The sequence below is a fragment of the Ochotona princeps genome, chromosome X (genome assembly GCF_030435755.1).
Source record: "Ochotona princeps isolate mOchPri1 chromosome X, mOchPri1.hap1, whole genome shotgun sequence".
NCBI lineage: Eukaryota > Metazoa > Chordata > Mammalia > Lagomorpha > Ochotonidae > Ochotona > Ochotona princeps.
The window spans coordinates 78,424,242-78,449,376 of NC_080865.1; the positions used below are offsets into that span (position 1 = coordinate 78,424,242).

At 38.9% G+C, this 25,135-nt stretch overlaps 1 protein-coding gene across 1 annotated transcript; it reads left to right on the plus strand.

Moving 5' to 3' along the window:
- Positions 1–143: 143 nt before the first annotated feature.
- On the plus strand, positions 144–25,135 carry LOC101518877 (sodium- and chloride-dependent neutral and basic amino acid transporter B(0+)). The gene is made up of 14 exons (XM_004587622.2): positions 144–350; positions 1,295–1,460; positions 5,372–5,503; positions 6,770–6,931; positions 7,807–7,945; positions 10,900–11,032; positions 12,113–12,253; positions 14,406–14,634; positions 15,759–15,884; positions 19,593–19,711; positions 20,180–20,279; positions 20,537–20,646; positions 23,430–23,597; positions 24,791–25,135. The coding sequence occupies exons 1-14, from the start codon at positions 303–305 to the stop codon at positions 24,935–24,937; spliced, it is 1,920 nt and encodes a 639-aa protein (XP_004587679.2). The 5' UTR covers positions 144–302; the 3' UTR covers positions 24,938–25,135.

The following is a 25,135-nucleotide window of genomic DNA, read 5'->3' on the forward strand; positions in this document are numbered from 1 at the left end:
TGTCACTCATTTCGATTCAGACACTCGCAGCCCAGCCCATTCCTTGGGGCTGGGGCAGGGAATTGCTATATGCAGGCTTACCTGGGGGAAAAACCAGAGGCTCACTTTAGTCCCTTCGGGTAATTGACACGCCTGAGCACCTGAGAGGGGGAGGGAGAACTTACCTCCATAAATGGTCCCACCCCTGGGCAAGGAGGTTCACTCTGGCAGGTAGCAACAGAGGTGTGTACACCTGCTTCAGTCCAGCTCGGCCAGATTGTGAGAAGAGACTAGGCAGAGCAAGCTGAAGGAGTGAGTGAACCATGGACAAGTTGAAGTGTCCAGGCTTCTTCAAGTGCAGAAGAAAGGAGGTAAGGATCTGAAAGCTGTGGGGAAGTGGAGGGCCTGGGGAGGGAAAACTTAAGAGGGAGGTCTGAGCTGGGTTTTTATTTTCTGTGGCTGCTCCTTGTTCTCTACAGTTCTATTCAGCTGTCTTCTAGTGTGCCTGTGATGTCCTCAGAGAATAGAGGAACTGGACAACAGCTCCTGTGTGGTAGCCAGTGTGTGGGGACTCAATCCTTGACTCTGTTGCTCCCAAGGTCATGTCCATATGGTAGAGGGAAAAACCAAACTGTGCTGCCCTTATGATCTGAAAAGCCGTCCATAGCCCAGGGCAGCAACAGGTGGCCAGAGCAGCCCTGTTACTGCCCACTCACCCTAGCCCCAACTGGCCAGAGTTGCATCACCTGGTGGAACAGCAGAAATGGTCACTGCAATTTTTCTGTTGCTTTTGGTAAAGCACTAGACTTACACTCCAAGACAAGGGGAGAAATTAGCCTTCCCTTAACTCCCAATATCTAAAAACTACCTGCTCCTAAGGAAAGAGGCCTATGAAATCTCTGTTTTTCATTTTCCTGAAAGCTGCATTTGATCCTTCTTAATGATCTGCTATAATCTCAAAAATGCTGATCTCACTTCATTCATTTTGAAGATTTTCTTATTTGGAACCTGCTTTGTGCACATCTTTGACCACTCATGCTGCATGACGTTGAACCTTTTCACCACAATTGGATGATGTCAAGCTGAAGGAGTACTGAAAGTATTTACCAGAAAACCTCTTTTTTAAATTATAAGGGGCAAATTTTGTCAACAACTGTTAGCTGCCATCATCAGGGTTCTCCCAAGCTTTGGGAAGAGTTCTAGGCTAGAGTTTCAGAGTTTCTCTCTCCCGACCCTTTCCGTAACTCTGTTGTTTCATGCAATTGTGCTTCTGATTGTAATGGCGCAAAAACAAACAATAATTTTCCTTCTTTAGAAAGTGACAGCTTCATCTGAAAATTTCCATGTTGGTGAAAATGATGAGAATCAGGAACGTGGTAACTGGTCCAAAAAATCAGACTATCTTCTGTCTATGGTCGGATATGCAGTGGGACTGGGAAATGTGTGGAGATTCCCGTATCTGACTTACAGCAACGGTGGAGGTATTTCCCCCCTTCTTTTCTCTCAAATTTTAACTGGGGTGCTCATATGCCTCTGTGGATATTTTGGTAGTTCAATAATTGTAGAACATTATTTGGGTTCATGCAAAAATGGAAATTAAGCTTACTGTATTTATTATTAGACTATAAGTTGCTGGCTCAAGTGAGGAATTTGGCTCCACAAATCTTCAGATATAAATTTGATAAAAGTTTTAAAATTAGCACTTCAGATTCACTGATTTGAGAGCCCCTTCCACTTCAGCTAGGATTTACTCTTTATAAGTTAATGCATGTTTCTGTGATGATGCATTTCTATCCAAGTTGTGCTTTAATTTTTTAAATTGGTTTGTTCACTTGAAAGAAAGAGCTAAAGAGAAGGAAAGTCAGAGTGGAGAGTGATCTTTCATCCACTGGTTCACTCCCCAAGACAGCCTCAATGTCTGGGGTTGGGCCAGGCTCAAGTCACCTCCAGGAATTTCATCTAGGTCTCCCACGTGAGTTTAGGGGTCCAGGTCAGTGAGCCATCTTTTTGCTGTCTTCCCAGACACATTAGCAGGGAGATGGAATGAAAGTAATCTAACCAGGAGTTGCACAGTTTTGGCCCACTTTAATTTACAGTGAAAGTAAGAAAAAAAATAGCAAAACCTGATCTCTTAGAAATTTAAATGGATTATTTGCTGAACTAGAAGACATTGAATTTTATAAGTTAATTATGGAAGGAAATTTATACAACATAATTTAACATTTGTATTCTAAGTTGCACTGTTCAGTTCCTTATATTCTAAACTGGGCATATAATATAGATAATCCTTTAAAAATGTGATAATGTTTAATTCAAAGCTAGGTGTTTTATTCTTGCAAAGTAATATTTTTCACATCTTGCATTTCATTAAAGTAGATTCAATTAGAGCACAGAGTGAAAATAACTTTGCGGTGACATACAAAGGGAAACAAAATGAATTGCACAATTCTGTAGTAATAGCAAAACAACTTTTCACTTACACCATCTTTTATTTACTTGTAATTATAGGTTCTCCTAAAAGTACAAAGGTGATATGTTCCAATGTTTCACCACTGGATACAAGTTAAACTGTGCTATTATCATTATCGCTATTAATTTGGGGGGTGTACAGCAGGATTTTGTATGGTGATGTTTGAGTCTTACATTTCTTGTTAATTGTCACATTAAAATGAGCTTCATTTAAACACTTTAAGTGTTGGTGGTGTAAATTCCTCTATCCCAAGCCTAGGTTATTCAGTCTTGGGGTTTGTGTTAGTGTTAGTGGGAAAATGAGTCAGAAATCATGATCCCCTTAGTGTCTGTGATGTAAGGTCCCGTGTGATAAAGAGAAGCATTTAGTCTGCTTTGGAGCCTTCTGTTTTGTGTATGGAAAAAGACATTCCTTGTCATTTGATGTTACATATGTGTTTACTCAGTAATTGTCAGGGATTTCTTGGAAACTATATTAGATTAATAGAGAACTTTTAAGAAAAGTTTTTTTTTTTTTTTAAATTTAGAGTGATAGCTTCTATTTGCTGATTTACTCCCAAAGTGGTAACAATGGCTGAAGCTGCCCAGGCTCAAGTTTAGAGCCAGATGAGTTTTCCACATTGATAGCAGGATCCCAAGCCTTTGGGCCATCCTTCGTTGCTTTCCTAGTCCATTAGTATAGAGCTGGATTGGAAATGAATCAGCTGGGACAAGAACCAGCACCCAAATGGGATGCTGGTATTGTAGGAAGTGGCTTAACCCTTCTTACCACAATGCTTTCCTCTTTTAAAAGATGCTTTCCTCTTATGTAGAATTTTGAAATATAACCAAATCAAAATAGAATTATTGATAATATGCTATAGTGTTTTCCACCATTTCCTTCTAAAGCTTTTTTGTTGCTGAAATTGAATGGGAATATTTTACATTTTTTCTTCATGCTTATTATTGATAGGACTTATATACCTATTAGTCATATTAATAAAGGTATGTGTATTGCAACACTTACACAAACACATTTGTCCCAGGAGCTTAGACTTCTCGATTAGAATTAAAATAAAGTCACTTGACTATGAGTATGGAACAAACTCTATTATTTCATTTTATGAGGTATGTACACTATTCATTTGAAGATTTTTATTAATCTGTAATATTTGTATATATTTATGGAGGAGAGCACAGTATTTCAGCAAATATCTGTAGTATAAACTGATAAAAATCATTATGTTTTAAAGATTTGTTTTATTTATTTGAAAGGCAGAATTACAAATAGAAAAAGGAAGAAAGACCATGTAAGCTCAAGCTTTTCTAACCATTAACTCACTCTTCAAATGGCCACCATGGCTTTGGTCAGGTTGAAGCTGGGAGCTTGCAACTCCATCTACATCACCTCCTTGAGTGCAGAGGACCAAGAACACAGACTATGTTCTATTGCTTTCTTAGGTACACTGCCAGAAAGCTAGTTAGAAAATCCAGTGCCTGTATCAGATGCCAGAGTCACAAAGAGTGGGCTAATTGTGCCATTCTTTACTATACGTGTGTGTGTGTATACATAAAACATTTTATTTTTTTAAATCACATTGATGGAGAAAGAAAGTATACACACTGATAAAATTATGATAAATATTTTGAGTATTAGAAATATTTTTCCTAGACATGATGTCACAGTATCCTAATATGAAAAGTACACGAGCAAAAACTATTAATATGGGTAAATAAAATATAGAAAATTCAAAAGTCATATTTATTTAATAAACTTTGAAAGGACTTGTAGAATATTTGTTGGTTAATTTTAGTATTTAGTCCCTGATTAAATATATTGTCTAAGAAATGAACAATGAGCAATAGTATGGCAAAACCTGGATGAAAAAAGAAAGTCTAAAACAAGAAAAGTAGACTGGAAAATCAAACTTGAGATAACTGATTCCTATAAAATTGATCTTACCTGAATCTTGAAAGGTCAGATTGAGTGAAATAACAAATACATGTCTTATTAATAATGAGTAGGTAGTTAGTGACTATTTAGGGAATGAAGATTATAATTGTGAAAGCTGCTAGTCTGAATAAAATTTAATATATGTACAAAGTCTTTTTTAAGATTTATTTATTTTTGATGGAAAGGTGCATCAGATTTACAGAGAGGAGAAACAGATCTTCATCCAAAGGTTCACTACACAAATGGCAGCAATGGTCTAATCTGAAGACGGGAGCCTCCTCCAGGTCTCCCATATGAGTACATGGTCCAAGGGTACTAGGCCATCATCTACTGCCTTGCAGAATGCATGCAGGGAGCTGTAAGGGAAGTGGAGCATCTGGGATATGAAGGAGCATATGGGATACCACGTATATGGGATACTAGGACTTATAAAGCAAAGATTTAGCCAATAGAACAATCTTGCTGGGCCCATTTACTCAAGATGCAAAAAAAATAATATTTTTGACAGTGGAAGGAAACTAAGTATGAAACAACAGAGTCTGCCATTTAGCCAAGTGTTTTCACATAGACCCTGTATTTGAACCCCTACCACAAACTGATGAGCTGCGATTGTTGATTTTCATGTGGAATCCAGCAGTCAGAGGTTAGGCAAATTGCCCTGGGTCCATAACTGTACATAATGGAGCTAGGGTTTTAGCTTCGCTCTGTCTGGATGCAAAGTCTGTGGTCATTTCACACCTCCAGCTTACCTGGTATGGGCTAGTGTTTCTAATGATCATATCCTCATTACTTAATCCTAGCATGGTAGTTTCATGGATGAGAAGTCCAAGTTTTAGAGATTCAAACTACAATCTCACAGAATGTAGTTTGTTTGGATCCCAAACCCAGTGTTCCCTGTCTCCACTGCATCAGGATGCTAGAAAATACCACGGTGATTGTCAAGGTGCCACCAAATCTGAAGATGTAATGGTGTTTTCCTGCCTTTTGTAGGTGCCTTCTTGATACCTTACACAGTTATGCTGGCACTGGCTGGTCTACCACTGTTCTTCCTAGAGTGTTCAATGGGGCAGTTTGCTAGCTTGGGTCCAATTTCAGTCTGGAGGATTCTTCCATTGTTTCAAGGTTTGTATGAGTTGTCTTCATCACGATTATTGGTCTCTGTGGACTTACCTTTCTGCAGGACGTGGAAAGATGGTGCTTACAATTTGGGTGTGTTTGGTTTCCTTGAGGAATAGAATATAATGGTAGCTCCAAATGGTTATTGGCAGGGGTGAGGGAGATGTCGGACCAAGGTTGGATAGGAGAAATGTGTGAAGTAAGAGAAATAAAAGCTCAAGAGGTGACTTGTACAGTGTAGCATGGTGAGTCCAGTTAGTACATAAACTGACAGTACTTTGAGTTTGGGACAGATGTAAAGACAATGTAACTGATAACCATGTGAGGTAATGTAGTTTGTAAGTGAACTAGATTTCACCATTCCACAATGCATGTTTACTTCAAAATGTGATACTGTCCTCAGTAAATAAATACAATTTTACCTGTTGATGCATAAAATTAAACCAGACTTGTAAAGGCAAAGAATCATGCATTTGTGGCTCTCCTGTACACTTAGCCACAGCTGAATGTAAGATAAAATGTTAACTTTTACTTGATTTTTGTGGGCTGTAGAGGTGGGAGAGGTTAGGAAGATCACTAGAGAGAACAGTACAAATGGCATTATTTTCTTAAGTTCACCTTTTGAATACTTTTGTCACATGGTCCAGTTATGCATTAACTTCATGGGCCTAGCATTTTTCTGCTAAATATGCAGTCTTTGTTTTAGTTTAGTGCCTCACATGTCTTTGCAAGGCTGAATTTAGAAGGGTTGAAGGGCAGGTCATTATTTTTCTCCTGGAAACTCCTCACGCAATAGGGAACATGAAGCTTTCTGTCTGTGTATTAAACATCCTTTTGGTATGTGCTAACTGCTGGAAAGTATTTGTAAGGGTCTGCCCAGATGTTTGCAAAGGCTGGTTAGCAGTGAGCGTGGCTGAAGGCAGGAGTCAAGAACTCCATGCCTGTCTCCCATGTGGGTATCAGGGGCCTGAGGACTTGGGTCATCATTTACTGCTTTTGCAGGTGCATTAGCAGGGAGCTGGATGGAAAATAGAGCAACCCAGACTGGACCTGGTGCTCTTATGGTATGATGGTGCCTCAGATGGTGGCTTTAGCTGATGTACCACAAGCCCAGGCCCATTCACTTGACCTTGGTACATTTTTCTAAACAACCAAAAAGCTGTTTAACTGATGATTTCATGGAAACTGTGATGTAGCTTTATAAAAAGAAAGTTAAATTAGCACAATACATTTCACTGAAGCCTGTTGATTACGAATTGTTCTGTTTTCCAGGTGTGGGAATTACAATGGTCCTGATATCCATTTTTGTGACAATCTATTACAATGTCATTATTGCCTATAGTCTTTACTACTTGTTTGCGTCTTTTCAAAGTGAACTTCCATGGAAGTATTGCTCGTATTGGTCGGATGAGAACTGCAGCAGGTCGCCGATAGGTAATTTCATTGATGTGTTTTTGAACATACCACCAACTCCATATCAATTGTCTGTATTTCTGAATAATTTAAAGGCTTAGATCATTTTCTAATCACTTGTAACCACTTTAGGCCCAATCCTAACCAGTATGTAGGTCACTGCTGAGAGCAGAATCTAGCACTTACAAATGTGAAAACTGTTTAATACAACATGCAATCTCTGAGGGCAATCAGGAAGGATGAAGCATGCAGAGGAATCCTTTTGTAGACATACCCTGTGGACAGAGGAGAAGGAAGAAAATCAGAAAGTAATAAAGATAGGAGAAAACAGCTTTCCAGTATAGAGGTGTGTGTGTCTCGGGACCCTGGGCATTGTGCATGCCATATGTGACTCATCTTTGGGATGATGGAGCATCAGTTCCTTGGACCATAACTACCACAGTGACCTCAGCCTATCATGATTACCTGTGCCCATCAGAGGATAAAGTCATGAAGATGAAATGTTTTTGAGTCAGTTAGGGGTATCAGTTCATCTATCTGGATTAGATAATAAGACACGGTACTTAAAGCTCCTTGGACCACTAAGTTCCAGCTTGGACAGTGGTTAGTCTGCACCTGTTATGGTCACTGTATTTCTATGAAGACAGTCAGAGTTTAAAAGGTCAGGTAGTTTCCTACTCAATCCCAGATTGTAGTGGAGAGCATTTCAGATGCTGAACGTGTGTGGCTTATTTCATTTGAACATTGCTACTCCACTATCAGCTGGTAACACATTTGAGTGGAATTTCAGCCTTTTACCATTGCAACTTTCCTCCTCCCACTGCTAAAATATCATCTTTTTACAACTAGGTACATGTCTGTGTCTCTCATTTTTTGTGTTGTTCTTGTTTTTTTAGTAACCCAGTGTAATGTCAGCACTGGAACAGGGGAGAGCATCCAAGTGAATAAAAGCTGGATTAACCTCAACAATCTGACCTGCATCAATGGGAGTGAGATTTATCAGCCAGGGCAGCTTCCTAGTGAACAGTATTGGGAGTAAGTATTCATTTCTTTTTTAAATATATATATATGTATATATATATATATATATATTTTATTGATTACCTTGCATTATGTGACACAGTTTCATAGGTTCTGGGATTCTTCCAACCCCTCCCTGTACCCTCCTACCATGGTGGATTCCTCCACTGTGTTGCTGTATTACATTTCAAATTCAGTCAAGATTCTTTCATTGCGACTGTACACCAAGCATAGAGTCCAGCATCTTATTGTCCAGATAAATTCAACAGTTTCTTGGGTAGACCATCTCTGGTTTGAAGGAAGAGCTGGCAGAATATCATCCTGATCAATTTAAACCCACAACATAACATCAACAACAATTTGCAACGTTACCTAAAACTGTTCTGTTCCTCAATTGTTGACATAGGCCTTGTTAGAGTTATAACCCAGGTTAGCCTATCCTAAAATCTGCCAAGTACAGCAAAATTATGCTTCAACACTATAAACTGCTAAATACTAAAATGAAAATAGACACGAGACAGCTGAATAGTACCCTATAGCCATTTTAAGGTGTACAGAAGCTGGTAGTATATAAACTAAAATTGAAATGTCAGTGAAGTAGTCACAGGATGTGGTTAAGAACTTGCATCTTTTTAACATATTTGTTACTCAATACCATGTCAATTAATTCCATAAGGGAGTAAGTATTCATTTCTTAAGCAGATGTTATTAAATGGCTCTTAGGGAGTAGCCATTGAGCCCAGCGGTGTGGTGGCACAACCGTTTTGTGTCCCTGGATCCAGTTTCTGCATCTGGTTCCTGACAGCATCATGGAGGGCTCCCGTTGGATTCCTGCTGCTTACCATGGAGATCCTTTTGACTTCCTTCACTACCCCATCCTGGCCCTGTCTTACCTCTGGGCCTCTGAGGAATGAGCCAGCAGGTGGCAGCTCTATCCTCCTCTCCTTCTCTGTTTAGCATTCCTTCTGTGTCTCTGCCTCCCCACATTTTTGGAAGCTTTTCCAATCAATAACCAAATACTTATCAACCCTTTCTTTGACTCACATAAAAACGAAAAATTATAACAGATTCCTTTTAATCTTTCCCTTTCCCTGAAGTGTTGGAATTGGGTTATAGAAATATTTTTCCTTTTATGAATTCATTGTTTAATTGGTTCATTTCAGCCTGTTATGATTTCTTTAGTGTTAACTAGCCCTACATAATTGTGTTGCCTTAAATAAAAGTACTGATATTATAGAGTATAACAAGAAGTTGTAGTAACAAACATTTTGGTAGTGCGTTCCATTGGGGGAAGATTTTTATACCTGCAACTTGTTTTTATCTTTTGTTACAATTGTCATTTGTGGTAGCAGAACATGTAAATGTATATTTGTTTTTGTTTATTTAAAATGATCTACCCACTACCTTTACTTAATGCTCTTGCTTCTAGTACTTAAAAAATCAGTTACTCATTAATATGTGACTGTTTTCTAGAAAGTAAAAAAATTTTACTGACATGGAAATTGCACCCATTTATAATGTACCATCTTCTTAATGATGTATGCATTTTGTCGTGTCCAATCAGAGTAGAGTCTTATTTTCACTACCAATTATCCTCTCTTTATGAGGAAACATTCAAAATCATTTTCATTTCTTTTTTAGTTATTTACTTATTTTGGAGAAAGGCAGAGTTTTAGAGACAACGATGGAGAGATAATCTTCCAAAAGCTCAGCAGTTCATCTCTGTCTCTCATGTGGGTAGCAGGGACCCAAGACCTTGGGATATCAGTCACAGCTCTCTGATACCTTGTCAGGAAGCTGTGGCACAAACTGAGTAGCTGACATCACAAGTAGCAGCAAAATTTGTGCCCGAACACAGCCTGAAACTTTTTTCTTTATTTTCCAAAAATGTATAATATAATCTTGTTATCTCTAGTCACCCTCATGTGTAATAAAACAGGACAAATCCTCTGTCCTATCTGACTACACATTAATATCATTATTTTTCTACTCTGTCACCTCCCACCACTTTCTATAGTCTATAATAACCAGCATAATATATTCAACTATAGTGAAATAGATTTTCAGATACCACATATAAGTGTGAGAACATGTGATACTTTTTTTCTGTACTTAAATAATGGCTTCTTGGCACAACCGTGTTGCAAATAAAAAGATTTCGTCTGTTTTTTTATGGATAAATAGTGTTCCATTGACTCGTTTAAACTTTTAGATGTCTAAATATTCTCACATGTCCTATCAAAGTGGAATATTTATATTTATGCATGTATGTACATCTATGTAAAAGCATGAATATTGCCACCATTTGGATTTGTTTATATCCTCAAGTTGGCATTAAGGAAATATTTAATTATAATTTAAATATCATGTCCATTACTTTAACTTGAGAAAAACATAAGAAGTAAAATGAAGGCATGACATAAAAACAGTTTGAAACATTAGGAGGAAAGGACAGAAAGAAGAATCATAGATCGTTGACATTCAAATTTTCTGTGAGAGGAAGAGAGAGAGGGAGGTTTCCTAATCACTAGTTCACTCTCCAGATGGTCCAAGCCTGGAGCCAAGAACTCTGAGTCTCCCACATGGGGGCAGCAGTCATCACCTGTTGTTACCCAGGGCCTGCATTAGCAAGAAGCTGGCATCAGAACCCAGAGATGGGCCCTGAGCCCAGGCACTCCATTGTGGAATGTGAGTGAGCATGCTAACTGCCAGGCCAAGCACTTCCCCAAGTCAGTCTTGGAGTGTAGGGTATAGATGTGTGGATTGGGTGCAATTAACCCTGAAGCACAGAGCCTGGCTTTGTCATTCCTTCAGCCTGCTACCCCTTGCTGTAATAGTAAAAGAGCATTGGTATATCGATGTGATGCAATATTTATGAAAGTTCCCCTGGATGAGAGAAAATACTATCTCCAATGTGAGTGTTCTCAGACGAGCAATTGTGCATTCCTAAATGTCTTGTGTGTTTTCAGTAAAGTGGCGCTCCAACGATCAAGCGGAATGGATGAGACTGGAGTCATTGTGTGGTATTTAGCACTTTGTCTTCTTCTGGCTTGGCTCATAGTTGGAGCAGCCCTATTCAAAGGAATCAAGTCTTCTGGCAAGGTAATTTGGGAATCACAAGCAACACTCAAGTAGCTGCTGTCCAGATCAGTGGAGTTCCATGGCAGCCATTATCAGACACATGATGGGAACATTCAGATGTGGGAAAGGCTTTCAAAGTAGGCTTTCTAGCGCTCGGTAAAAGCCTAGAGCAACAGCCATTGTTAAGTGTGAAAGAAATATTAAAGCAGTGCTTAGTCAACATGTACCCTTCTTGCTGGAAGAACACTCATTCTGAGGCTTGAGAATATACTTCACAAATTTCTGCCTCACTGTAGAAGGGTGTCCTTGCAATAGATTGTAAATCAATATATTGCAGTACTTGGTTAGGAAAGTCAAGTCCTTATTATGTAGACTGACAGTATAGGAACTCGCTGTGTGGAGAGAGAAGATGGATTGTAGGTAATCATTCTCTTCACCTGAGATAACCAAAACTGACCTAGAACCTTCTGTGTGTGGGAAGAGGCCTATTACAAAAAACATTATTCCCCGTTTTCTTGTTTTGTGGTTTAAACATTCACATAAGATGATGGGAATTTTGAGAACTACATACAGTTTTCTGTGTGAGCAGTTGTACATTTTGAGGAAAAGTAAATGATTATGGTTTTGACTACTTGACTGACATTTCCTTGAAAGTGGGAGACACCTACTATGAGATGAGAGGAATTTCTTTCTCCTGGGGGCTGAACATATACTGCTGCTTGGAAATCATTTTCCCTTTCACTGGAGTGCATGCCTATGCTGAGAGCGCACTGTTCCCTCAGACGTTTATGGATATACGTTCCTGAAAGCACACCATCCAGCTCCCAAGTCACCACTGCGGATGCGTTGCTTATTGGCATGGGAACTGTAGGAAATGTGGCTTCATACATCACAGCGCCTTTGCAAAGGGCTCTTGGAAAGTGGCTGGAGCAGGCATTGGAGCTAAGCCACCTTTGGCATTGGTATCATTGGGCTTCCTGGAGACCTTACAAAATCCCCAGTACTTCATCTCACTAGTGTCCACTGGCTAATTGACTCACGCACACTTATATACCATGATCCTGAAGAAAGGCAGTAACTTTGGGTTGCTTTTCTTGGCAGGTGGTTTATTTTACAGCTCTTTTCCCTTATGTGGTCCTACTCATCCTTCTGATACGAGGAGCAACCCTGGAGGGTGCATCCAAAGGCATTTCATACTATATTGGATCACAGTCGAATTTTACCAAATTGAGAGAAGCTGAGGTAAGCATGTGGGCTTGGATCACCTAAGGAGGCAAACCTTAAGCTCAAACACCAAAAGTCTTTTGGTCCCTGTTTGTGTCATAACACAGTAGTTTTACACAGAGTGTATAATTCTTTTTTTTTTTCTTTTGAGATTCTCACACTGCATTGCTTCCACTGGCCATGGTGGGAAATGGGATTAGATGAAGGGTGTACGGAGCTGATTGAAGGCATGATGCCAGTTGGCAGAATCACTAATCAAAATAAAGAATGCATGAGGAGAAGGCAGTAGAGCAGGCTGGGTATAAGACATCAAATCACAATTAGAAGTAATAAGCTGTATTTTTTTTGTAGCTCAGTGGGGCGACAGTGTCTCCCAGTACTGTAAAATATACTGTGTTAACAAGTGGAAGACATGAGCTTGGAATCTCTGCATAAGGAAAAATTGTAGGGAGGCATGTGTGCCATCACCTAATTTGATTATTGTTGCTGAATTCATGAATTGTAATTTTACTGACCCACACAGTTGCACAAATTATGCATTTTAATAGTTTTTGAAACAAAAACCAATGATGAAATAGAATGATTTAGTAGATGCTCATATGCGTCATAATTCTTGAAAAATTGTGGAATACCAACCTTGACAAAAATGAAAATATTTTTCTTTTCACCACAGATATGGATAGTCAGTAGAATTCAAACAATAATTCTTAGACAGTTTCTTGTAGCACATGAAAAATAACTTTAAAATTTATGTGACAGAAAAAGGCAGCATGTATATGAGGAGGCTATTTCAAAAACTTTTTCTATGAGATTTGAAGCACCCTAATAGTCCTATAATAGTTAAAGTAGTTTTATCAAAATATTGACACCTGCTGTTACAAAAAGATTCGCAATCAAATGAAACTTGACATCTCACAGTGATCTTTAAGCAGCTTAGTGGGGAAAGGACAGCCCTGGAGATCAACATAATTGATATCCAATAGATATCCAATGCAGATCATATCACTTTTTGTCATAACCTGATAATCCCATTTGGGGAATAAGATGAAAGGAGCTTTCCACATCATGATAGTTACAATGTCAATCTTAGGTGAATTGAGAGCATAATAATGTTGGCAAAACATTAAAACTTCCAGAAATCAATAGAAAATACTGTTTTTTTTTATCACATTAGGAGTTTTTAAGTTAACATAGATCAAGGACAATTTAACTTATGTGAGCAAAGTTAGGATGCATATAGGAATGTTAAGCAATAGATATTTTAGAACATCAAGAACCTCATGTAGAAGTGTAAAAAATTAATCACAAATTGGGAGAAAAAAAAACCATTTCAGAGCAAATTACTCCAGTGGGAAATGAAGAGATCAAAAGATACTAACTGCTGGCAGAAATTGTGAAAATCAAATTTTTAACTCACAGTCTGATAATTGGATTATGTTAGGAAGTCTGGCCTGAAGTTGTGTCTTGGTGCAGTGGGTTATCCTGACACCTGTGACAGTGGCATCACATACTCCTGGCTGCCTCACTTCCGATTCAGCTACCTGCTAATATGCCTGGGCTAGATCTAGATATAGCCCAAGGACTCCTTTGCCAATATGTAGGAAACCTGCATGGAGTTTCAGGTCCCTTGCCTTGATAAAAGAGAAAGGGGGAGGGGAGAGAGAAAGAGAGAGAGAGATGTTCCTTCTTCAACAGCAGATCTATAGCAAGTTTAATCTTAATATCCCAAAATGACGACACTGGCCATGGAGCTGGGCCACCTTCTGTTGTCTTCTGATGTACTAATGGGAAGCTGGATCAGACACCAGTCTCAAATTGGCTGGAGTTCCATGTGCTGACTTAACACACTGCACCACAATGCAAGCCCAAGTATGCTGAATATCAGAAAATGCAAGTTGTGTAGGTTCACATGTCTCATGGAACTCTCGTGCAAATTCAAAGACATGAAAAGCTAACCATACAGAGGAGAAGGCAATGATAGACACAGAGTCAGGGTGGCATTTGCCAGTGGAAGGAGGAAATGGGAAAAGGCTGGTAACTTTTTATTGCTTAGGCTTTGTAGTGTTCATTGAGTGTTCACTGTTACTTTTAAAATGTATCCATATGTGTGCAATGTTTTATACAAATAAAAATGAACCATTTAAAAATAATGAACCATTTTCTCCTTCAGGTTTGGAAAGATGCTGCTACCCAGATATTCTATTCCCTTTCAGTGGCTTGGGGTGGCTTAGTTGCTCTATCGTCTTACAATAAGTTCCATAATAACTGCTACTCTGATGCCATTGTAGTTTGCTTGACAAACTGCCTCACGAGTGTGTTTGCTGGATTTGCTATTTTTTCTATCCTGGGACACATGGCTCATGTATCTGGAAAGGAAGTCTCTCAAGTTGTAAAATCAGGTACTTATTGTCAATTTTGTTTAATTCAATGTAGCTCACTTGTGACACTCTTACATATTCTACCGAAATTAATACACTTCCGATGCAAACTATCCCGTTCTGTCATTCCGTCGTGTATAATTTCTCTATGGTAATGTAAAACTTCTTAGGCCATCTGGGTCAATAAGAATGCACTAGAGAATAACAGGTTCAAAGAACATGGTGATGTTTCTCTGGATTTGATTTATTCCTTTAGATGATCTACTTCCTGTATAATCACAGGTTTCAGCTTTCATGCGGAACACTTTCCGTGCATTGCTAGGGCATGGGACAGCGTATATACAAATTTGTTTATATAAAATTATAGTGCAGGGTCAGCATTTTTGAGCACAAGTATGCTGTAGAGACCCACGATATTCAAGTGGCTTTAAATGTAGAGCTGTTTCTGTTTCTAAAGAAATCTGATGAATGAACTTCCTATCTTTACATGTTTTCACTGTGAGTTCTTATTTATCTATCTAAAGGGTCACAGGAAAGAATCCTAGAGGTCTTTCAAGTAGGAGGTGCTTGTTAAAGTTTTATTATAGTATCTGTGGCTGCAAATACAAATAGGTGGAGTGTCAGGGCTAGATGGGGCCTTGGAGATCACATAGTGTGCAACTCCTCATTGAGAGAGGAGGGATTGGTGCACAGAAATGTCCTGTGTTTGCATAGTGATAGAGCCCAGGCTAGAAGCTAACTTTCATGAATCATATGTGAGTCGTTTGGGAAACAGAGAACTTGAAAATACACGAAATTGAGAAACATGAATTACATGCTGAATAAACAATGACTATTTCTAAAAGTAGCATCAAATAGAAAACAATGTGATGTAATCTACAGTTGCATTACCAACTGGTGTCAGAGAATTATATACTGGCTGACAGGACACTTCACAGAGTCAAGGTAACCATCACTTTCCCTCTCTAGAAGGTTCTTTTCACATAAACACCTCTTTTTAAAGTGAAATTGAGTTACTTGAGAATGGACTTATGTCAAGAATTGCAGTACCAAAGTACAATGACTTTTGTCTCCATTATTTTGATTATTTCCCAATAATATAGCTCTTCTTAACAACTTACATAAAATACCATTTATTCTCCCAGGTTTTGATTTGGCATTTATTGCTTATCCAGAAGCTCTAGCCCAGCTCCCAGGAGGCCCATTTTGGTCCATATTATTTTTCTTCATGCTTTTAACTTTGGGTCTCGATTCTCAATTTGCTTCTGTTGGTGAGTATTGTTTTCAGTGTTTCATATCCCTCCTGTATTTTGTTCATGCCTCATCTCCTTGAAGAAATCAATTTCTTACTTCTAACAGCTCCACCTTCAGTTACTCTCAGAATGCCCTTTCTGAACAGCTTTTTAAGTTGAACATTAGATTATTCAAAGTGCATTTATGTGAGACAAAACACTCCCCCCCACAGGTTCTCTCTCCAAATGCCTGCTATGGTCCAGGCAGAAGCCAGGAATCAGGAGATCAATTCCAGTCTCTCACATGAGTAACAAGGAACTCAGTTACTTGAGTGATCAATGCTGCTTCCCAGAGTTCTCCTTAGCAGGAAGCTGACCTCATGACCTAGGGATCAATCACAAGTTCTCCAAAATGGAATACAGCCTGTAAAATGGTGCCTTCACTGGTAGGCCCAATGCCTCCCCTGCTCAGATTTTATCTTACCTTGAGAGATTTACATTTGATGTATTTGAAAGGATGGGTTAAAGAGAAAGATGGAGGGAACACTGAGATCTTCTGACTCCTGGTTCATTCCCCTGATGGCTACAAGTGCCTTTGCTGGACCATGTTGACGTCAGGATCCAGGATCTTCTTCCAGGTCTCCAGCATGGATGGCAATGACACCCAATGATTTGGGCTGTCTTCTGCTGCTTTTCCAGCCTATTAGCTGAAAGTTGGAACTGAAATGCAGTACCAGGACTCAAACTGGTGCTTATATAGGATAGTAATATTGCAGATTGAGGCTTTACCTGCAATAGCGCAATGCTCCCAACCTAACTTAATTTTACATATTGAAAAATATTACATTCTACAGAAAAAAACCATTCATGTTATCATACTTTCAGTATACATGTTTTTTAAAAATAAACAGTTATAGGTGAATTTAATGTTCTGTTTCTCTACTTAAAATTCACTGTATTTTTTTCTAGAAGCAGCCATCACAATGGATTGTGTATATTACTTTGTTCATACTTGCTTGTTTTTCTAGAAATAAGCAGCAGAATTTTAAAATTTCATGTAAATTTATATTTTTCTTTTAGAATTTTTAAAGTCAATGATACAGATAAAGCTAAAGGCATAGAGAGAGAGAAAAAGATTTCTTCTGCATGCTCAGTTCCCAGATGGCAACAATATCTAGTGTTGAGCCTCACTGAAGTCAAGAGCCTAAAGATTCTTCTAGATATCTCATGTGTGTGGCAGGAGCCCATGTGTATCGTCCATCTGCTGTTGCTTTCCCAGGAAGCTTAATTGGAAGTGAAGCAGCTATGACTCAAACCCTACTTGTGACTGTTCACACAGTCATATCAGGGTTGTTCTTCTTTGCCTTTATTATCAATCCATGTTTGATAAACAGACATAGGTCTCATTAATTTGTGATCTGATTATTGCTATAGAGGTGGGCATTTGGACCCTGATATTTTTCTAATGTATGCTGTTGGAGTGATTATCCTTGCACCTGTCACTATGAACACATACTCCTTTCCTCCAAGATTTCTGACTGGAAGTCCTAAAACAAATTCATTATTTTATTTATTTATTTATTTATTTATTTATTTATTTATTTATTTTTATTGGAAAGGCAGATATACAAAGAGGAGGAGAGACAGAGGAGAAGATCTTCCCTCCGATGGTTCACTCCCCAAGTGGCTGCAAAGACCGGAGCTGAGCCAGTCCAAAGCCAGGAGCCAGGAGCTTCCTCCAGGTCTCCCACATGGGTGCAGGATCCCAAAGCCTTGGGCCGTCCTCAACTGCTTTCCCAGGCCACAAGCAGGGAGCTGGATGGGAAGCGATGCATCCGGGATATGAACCAGTGTCCATATGGGATCCTGGCACGTTCAAGACAAGGACTTTAACCGCTAGGCCACCACACCAGGCCCCATTATCTTATTCTTAACACAACAAATTCTCATAGTTTGTTTACAGGATAATTCTTTTAGTTGACTTCTTTTCTCTTTCAAGATTTACTTATTTTATTTGAAAGGCAGACTTACAAAGAGGATTGACTGAGAGAGAAAGATCTTCCATCTGTTAGTTCAGTACTAAATGCCCACAACAGTAGGATCTGAGCCAATCCAAAACCCAGAGCCAGGAACTCTTCTGTATGGGGAGCAGTGTGCCGGGAGCTGACCCCACGCCTATGAGAGGCCGCAAGATGGCGGCTGGCTGAGGGCCAGGAAGCGGGATTTGTCCCACCAGTAGGCAGGCAGGAAGTCACAAGGATAGGCTAATGCTCCCCCGCTGTGATTGCTGGCCTATCAGATAGCGCCCCGTGGACCCACGGGGAGAAGTGATTGGTGGAGAACTGGATATAAGCAGCTCGCTTTCGGCAATAAACCTTTTGGTTCGCCTTCTCTTTTGTTTCGCGCTTTCCCTCTTGTTCACCTGTGGCTTTTTTCGTTCGTCTTTTCGTTTGCCTTCTCCTTTTTGTTTGCCTTCTTTTTGGCTCGGCTTTTCGTTCATTCATTAGTGTGTGTGTTCGTTCGGTGTGTGTGTGCCAGTTGCAGTGGCGGTTCCTGTTTTTTCCAGGCCCTCGAGATTCCTCGCCATTTTAGTTTCGCTGCAGGGCAGCGACACTTCTGGGTCTCCCACGTCGGTGCAGGGGCCCAAGGACTTTAGCCAGTATTTTGTGCCTTCGGCAGCCATAGGCAATAAACTGGATCAGAACTGGAGCAGACAGGATATAAACTGGTGCCCATGTTGGATGGTGGAACTACAGGTAGAGGATTAGCATGCTGAGCCGTTATGCTGGTTCCCTGACTTTCAAAGCCCTTGTAAATCTTGAACATATATCCTAGTCCTCCACTTCATATATGTTTATGTGTATAGTCAATTCTCTACTCAATGAATGCTTTTATTTCTTACATTGATATTTGTTGGGCCTGGCACAGTAGCCTAGTTGCTAAATTCCTCACCTCACATGCGCTGGGTCCTGTATGGGTGCTGGTTTGTATTCCGGCTGCTGTAATTCCCATCCTGCTCCCAGCTTCTGCCCTGGGAAAGCAGTCAAGGAGGGCCCAAAGCTTTGGGACCCTGCACCACGTGGGAGACCTGCAAGAAGCTTCTAGTTTCTGGCTTTGGATGGGCCAATTGGAGAGTGAACCAGCACATGCAAGATCTTTGTCTCCTTGTCTCTGTAAATCTGCCTTTCAAAAGAAGAAGAAGAAGAAGAAGAAGAAGAAGAAGAAGAAGAAGAAGAAGAAGAAAGAATTGCATCCTTACTACATACTCAGTGTTCCTTTGATTTAAACCTATATAGTTGATGACTAATAAATTAACAATATGGAAAGCTTGATGTGAAGTATATGGGAACTCTTTATACCACCTCACAATTTTTGTTTTATAAATAAAAAAGGTTTTACATTAAGGCTATATGATTTAAAGAAAAACATCCATGGAATTCTGTCATTCCAATAACTCTGTATCAAACCTTATAGTTGCAATAAAAAAACCCTTATATTTGCAATCAATAACAAACTTGATAAAATAGGCAGAAAATTGCAAATGGAGCTGTATTTTAGTTGTGTCATTATCATCAGGTGTAGACTGCTAATGGAAGCAACTTTCAGTCTCGAAAGCAAGGAGCGGGACCTGGAGTGTTTTTTCTCAACATACATACTGTCAATATAATGAACAGAGGTTGACTTTTGTGATTAACTCAGTTGGCAAATAAGTTGACTAATCACACACCATTTTGTTTCCTTCTGAAGAAACTATTACAACCACGATCCAGGATTTGTTCCCCAAGCTGATGAAGAAAATGAGGGGTCCTGTAACTTTGGGTTGCTGCTTGATTTTGTTTCTCCTTGGGCTCGTGTGTGTGACTCAGGTATGGTGCAGCTCTTCTTCCTGTACCCAGAATATTAGTTGAAGCATGTTGTAATCCAAATGAAGAAAGCAGAGATGTTTAGTGACAGTCTGAAGCTCAACTTGGACCAAGGTTGGCCGAGTTAGAGGCTCAGTATCACACAGTTCTGCCAATTCCAGTAGGCTTATTGCTTGTAGACATAGACTCCAAGTTGCTTGGCAGCTACTGCAGAGCATGCAGATGTGGCATAGGAGTTTGACACTCAAGTATTTGAATGCTTGGGTTTTCTGCTAGGGACTCAGAATGAATGGATTATTTCGTGATATTTGGAGTCATATTTATGTTTGCATTTGCAACATTCACTTTCACATTTTAGCAGCAGAGAAATTAGAGTCTATGTGAAGATTAAACTGATGGATTTTCAACTTGGATGCATCAATTGTAAAGATAATGAAATTCTACTTTGAAGTAACTGACCATTTTTTGTAGGCTGGCATTTACTGGGTTCTTCTGATTGACCACTTCTGTGCTGGATGGGGCATTTTGATTGCAGCCATACTGGAAACAGTGGGAGTCATCTGGATTTATGGTAACAATAAGTATAGATATTGTTATTATAAATTGTGTGCTTATTATGGAGTTTTATGTAATTAGTGTGGCATCATTGCTTTTCAATATACTTGCATAACTGTATAGTAATAATTGTTAAATCTATTTGGAGGAGCACCTGTGGGCCTCATTGTTGTAGGCTAAGAAATGCTTAGGTAGGAAGAGAATATTGTTCATGTGACTTTGAAGAAAAATACAAGCAAGGGCTCAATGCATATTTTATGGGTTTTTTTTTAGGAGGGAACAGATTTATTAAAGACATAGAAATGATGATTGGCACAAAGAAGTGGATATTCTGGTTATGGTGGAGAACTTGTTGGTTCCTCATTACACCTATCCTTTTGATTGTAAGTAAAAATATACTCTGAATTTTAATTGATAATATACCCATGTAGGAATTTATGTATAGTTTTTGAAGGTTTACTTTGTTTATTTGGAAGGCAGAGTTAGAGGGAGAAGGAGGAATACATTGAAAGAAAGAGGAAGACGTTTTCCATCCATTGGTTTATTCCCCAAATAGTCACAATTGCTGGGGTTGAACCAGGCCAAATCAAGAGTTTCATTCAGGTCTCAAATGTGGGTGGCAGGGTTCCAAGTCCTTGATCCAGCTTCTACTGCTTTCCCAGATGCATTAGTAGGGACCTGGATTGGAAGTGGAGCAGCTCCAAATGGGACACAAGCAGCAATGTAACCCATTGCTGCATAGCACCAGCCCCTGTAGTATTGGTTTTGAGCCCAAAGTCTTGAACTTGTACACTCTGAGAAAATATAATTCTATAAGTCCCAAAGTTTTTGATAGCTGAAAGTTCATCAATAGGCTACAAACTATAAATCAGATAAATAAAAATAAATCACTAGTTTGTTCATTCCCTTAAAGGTATTCTGAGTGATTAGTTATTTTCCTAACTTCTTTGCTAGGGTCAGAAAATACAAAGATACATTAAGGCTCAGATCCTTTCTTAAAACAATTTATTGTGAGTATAATGATTGTGAAGAAGAAAAGCTCTTATTTTAATGCAATTTTTCTTTATCAAGGAGGCAGTTAGTGTCTGATGTTACCAAAATAACTGACCTGTGTTTAATAGAACAGGCTCCTGGTTTTGGAATGGTGCACCCCTAGCTGGTGCAGCCTATTGGGGACTGAACAGGAGAAGGAAGATGTCTGAATCTCTAGCTCACTGCTTTTCTGATAAATAATCTTAAAAAAAATTAAAAAGTGCCATTAAATATGGTTTTCCTAATCTGACAATTATGTATAGTAAAGTAAGAACCTTATCAATGTAGAAAATCTCATGAGACTTTTTATCAGCTGATTTCCATTAATTGCACAGGATTGAAAGGTTTACTTTTTAAAATACCAAACCTTAAATATTAACTGATACAGATTACCATTCATCTTGTGTAAAACCATATAAATGGGACTCCAACATCACTCACAAGGATCTTATAGTGACATAATGGTAGTAATTGTGAAGCATATTTACATGTTTGTAATTACATTTACCTAGTGGAATTAATGGATTTAATTCTAAAATTGCGCTTGCATGTTTATTTATAAACATCTTATAGACTACTGTTTACTCACTGATTTTAGTGAAACAAAGACCGCCATATTTGGGAAACCTCTAGGAGGTCTCAGGTTTGTTTACTTTACAGGTTTCTAACTAATGAGTTTTAATGCTTTAATATTTAAAATGATTTTTTAATGAATTCAATTTTTATGAACTGTACAAGGGAGATTAGCATACCAGGAAGTAAAGGTACTATGCAGTATGCAGCTCTACTCCTGATAAAAGTTTGGGCCATCCTCTATTGCTTTAGCAGGCCACAAGCAGGTAGGTGGAAGGGAATTGGAGCATCTAGGACATGATCTGGCACCCATATGGGATTCTGGCACATGCAAGGCAAGGATTTTAGCCATAAGGCTGTTGCACCGGATCCTAAACATACACTTGTACATTACAATATTGCCTATGGCTATACTTACCATGTCATGATACATTTCAATGTCAGAAAATTAAGCTTGTGCTAAGGGTCTGTATTACTGTAATAACACAGGGGAAAAGCTGAGAGGGGAAAATGCGCAGGGAGGAAAGAAAAGGGAAAGGATGAAACCCTATACTTATAAAACTGTATCATGGTACATAATAAATTTCAAAAGTGAAGCAACTTTTAATGTTCATGTTTCTCTGTTGTGCCTGAACAAAAACTGGACATTTTCCCTTCCTTTTTGCTATTTCCAGTAAGAGGCCGAGGTGGAGTGTACTTTGTAAACATATACTGGTTATGAAAGCAAACTGTTTGTTTTGTGAGTAGAAGAAGAGGTACTCTACACAGTGCAATAATAAAAGCAGTTGCTAAGCCAAGGGAATAGCATGACAACTAAAGTGTACTTGTTTAAAAAAAAGCGATTTACTTGTTTATTTTAAATTCAGACTTTCAAAGATGTGGAAAGAGAGAGGGAGAGAATCTTACATCTGCTGGTTCACTCCCCCAAATGACTGTCACGGCTTGGGACTGGGCCCTGCCAAAGATAGGAAGCTAAGGCTCCATCCCCATCTCTCTAAATGGACAGAGGGGCCAAAGCACTAGGGTGATTTTCAATGGCCTTGCTAGGCACATTAATAGGTAGCTGATTGAAAGTGGAACAGCCAGGACTGGAACAGCATTGTGTCAGATGCCAATTTTGCAGACAGCAGCTTAACCCACAGTGACACAAGGCTGGTCCCAGTAAAGCATCCTTTACATTTGCACTGAATTGTTAAATATAATGCTTTCATTGTGAGATACAATGGAAGCATATTATTTTAAATCAAAGCTCAATAACAAAATTTCACAAATTATTTTACTCTCACTCCAATTTAAGGCCAAATATTCAATTAACTATGTATGCAACATTAGTATCTTTTTTGAGTAAATAATGTCATTATTTTGAAAAAATTTATTCAAATATAAGTGGAAATGATTTGTTGATTAATTTCATATTGGTGTACTCTGGTTTCTGATTATCTTAGTTGCTTGAATGTATTTATATTTTACTTGCTTGTGATAAATTTATTCTAAGGAATGAAAAGGTAGTGTTAGTACAGTATAATCTCTTGACTTATTGCATTCATATTTCATTACACAGGCAATTTTAATCTGGTCACTGGTGCAGTTCCACAGACCCGAGTATGGCCAAATTCCATACCCTGACTGGGGAGTTGCTCTAGGCTGGTGTATGATTATTTTCTGCATTGTTTGGATTCCAATTGTGGCTGTCATAAAAATAAGTCAGGCTAAAGGGAACATTTTTCAGGTAAGTACATTAAATTAGTTTTAAATACTTTATGTAACCTGTATGGTATAAAACAATCACTTGGGTTATATTTGTGCATGATCCAACCATCTGTTAGTGCATGACTCTATATGCTAACATATGCATTTCTATGTGTTGGTGCATTAGACTCAGCTCCTTGGGAGGGGTCTGACCTTGACTTCTTGGTGTCTCCCCAGGCTTATTGCAGTGATTAGCAGCTAGCAGCAAGGATGTCTGTGCTTGCGCTGAAGATGTCTCATAGCAAATGATCTTTTACATTTTTCTCTTAAAAATCATGTGTTCAGTCAGACTAACTGTGATGAGTTATCTTTCTAAAGTAAGACGTATATATTTATTTAGAAGGCAGAGCAGTGAGAGAGAGAGAGAGAATGAGAATCTTCCATCCACCAATTCACTCAACAGAGGGATACAATGATCAAGGTTAAGCCAAGCCCAAACCAAGATCTTCATCTGAGTCTAACTTGTGGGTGCAGGGACCCAAGGACTTGGGCCATCATTTAACAGGGCCAGCTTTAACAGGAAACTGTATGGGAATTGGGGAAGCAGGGACATGAGTCAGCGCCATGTGGGATGCCAGTGCCATGGGCAGCTTCTTCACTTGCTGTGTCACAATGTCAGCCCTCGATACATTCTCTTGAACACAGTCTGTATACTGATTGATCCCTCTTCACTGGAGCCCTGAGGGGCATGGCATTGGTTAAGACTTGTTACCAGACAGTGATAAGAAATGCTCAGGAGAAAGAAAGGCTTGCATCACTCCCCAAGCCCATACGAGGATGGTTCTAAATTAGCACTTTACTCTGGAGCTCCCTTGCTTTGATTTGTCAACCTTCCACACCATGCACTGGTCTGGATCCTCATCCTCACCCTGAAGTCAGGCTGGAAATGCCTGAGAATTCAGCAAAGGTTTTTGCAGTGAGCACCGTTACTCTAAAGGTCGCAGACTTCATTTGAGATTGTTTACATGCTTGCTTATTTTCCTATATGGGTAGTACATTAACTTTTACATTTGATACACTTTTCCTGGCTGGGTTATTGCTTTCTCTGTTCCATGAATCGTGCATGATTTTTGTTAAACATTTCAAGTCACATGACCTGTTTAGTATATCTCTTTGAAGATCATGTTACATAAGCTGTAAGACAATATTTTTTGTTTTGCTTTTGTTTTTCAGCGCATCATAAGCTGTTGCAAACCAGCTTCTAACTGGGGTCCGTACCTGGAAAGACATCGTGGGGAGAGATACAAGGGCATGACAGATCCCAAAAGAGAGTCTCACCTTGAAATACCTACTGTTAGTGGCAGTAGCATCCCAGAATGAAAACTCACTATATATGTGGTTGAAACCATGGAAACTAAATAGTTTGAAAATGTGTTGAAAGCGTGATTATCAGACTAGGAGGGAATCTTATTTATTTTTATGTTAATTGAGTAGAAAATTGTATATACTTGTTCATTACACTGATATTTTTTTCTATTTAAACAGGAATGTTTTACAGAAATGTGAATCTATTGTTTA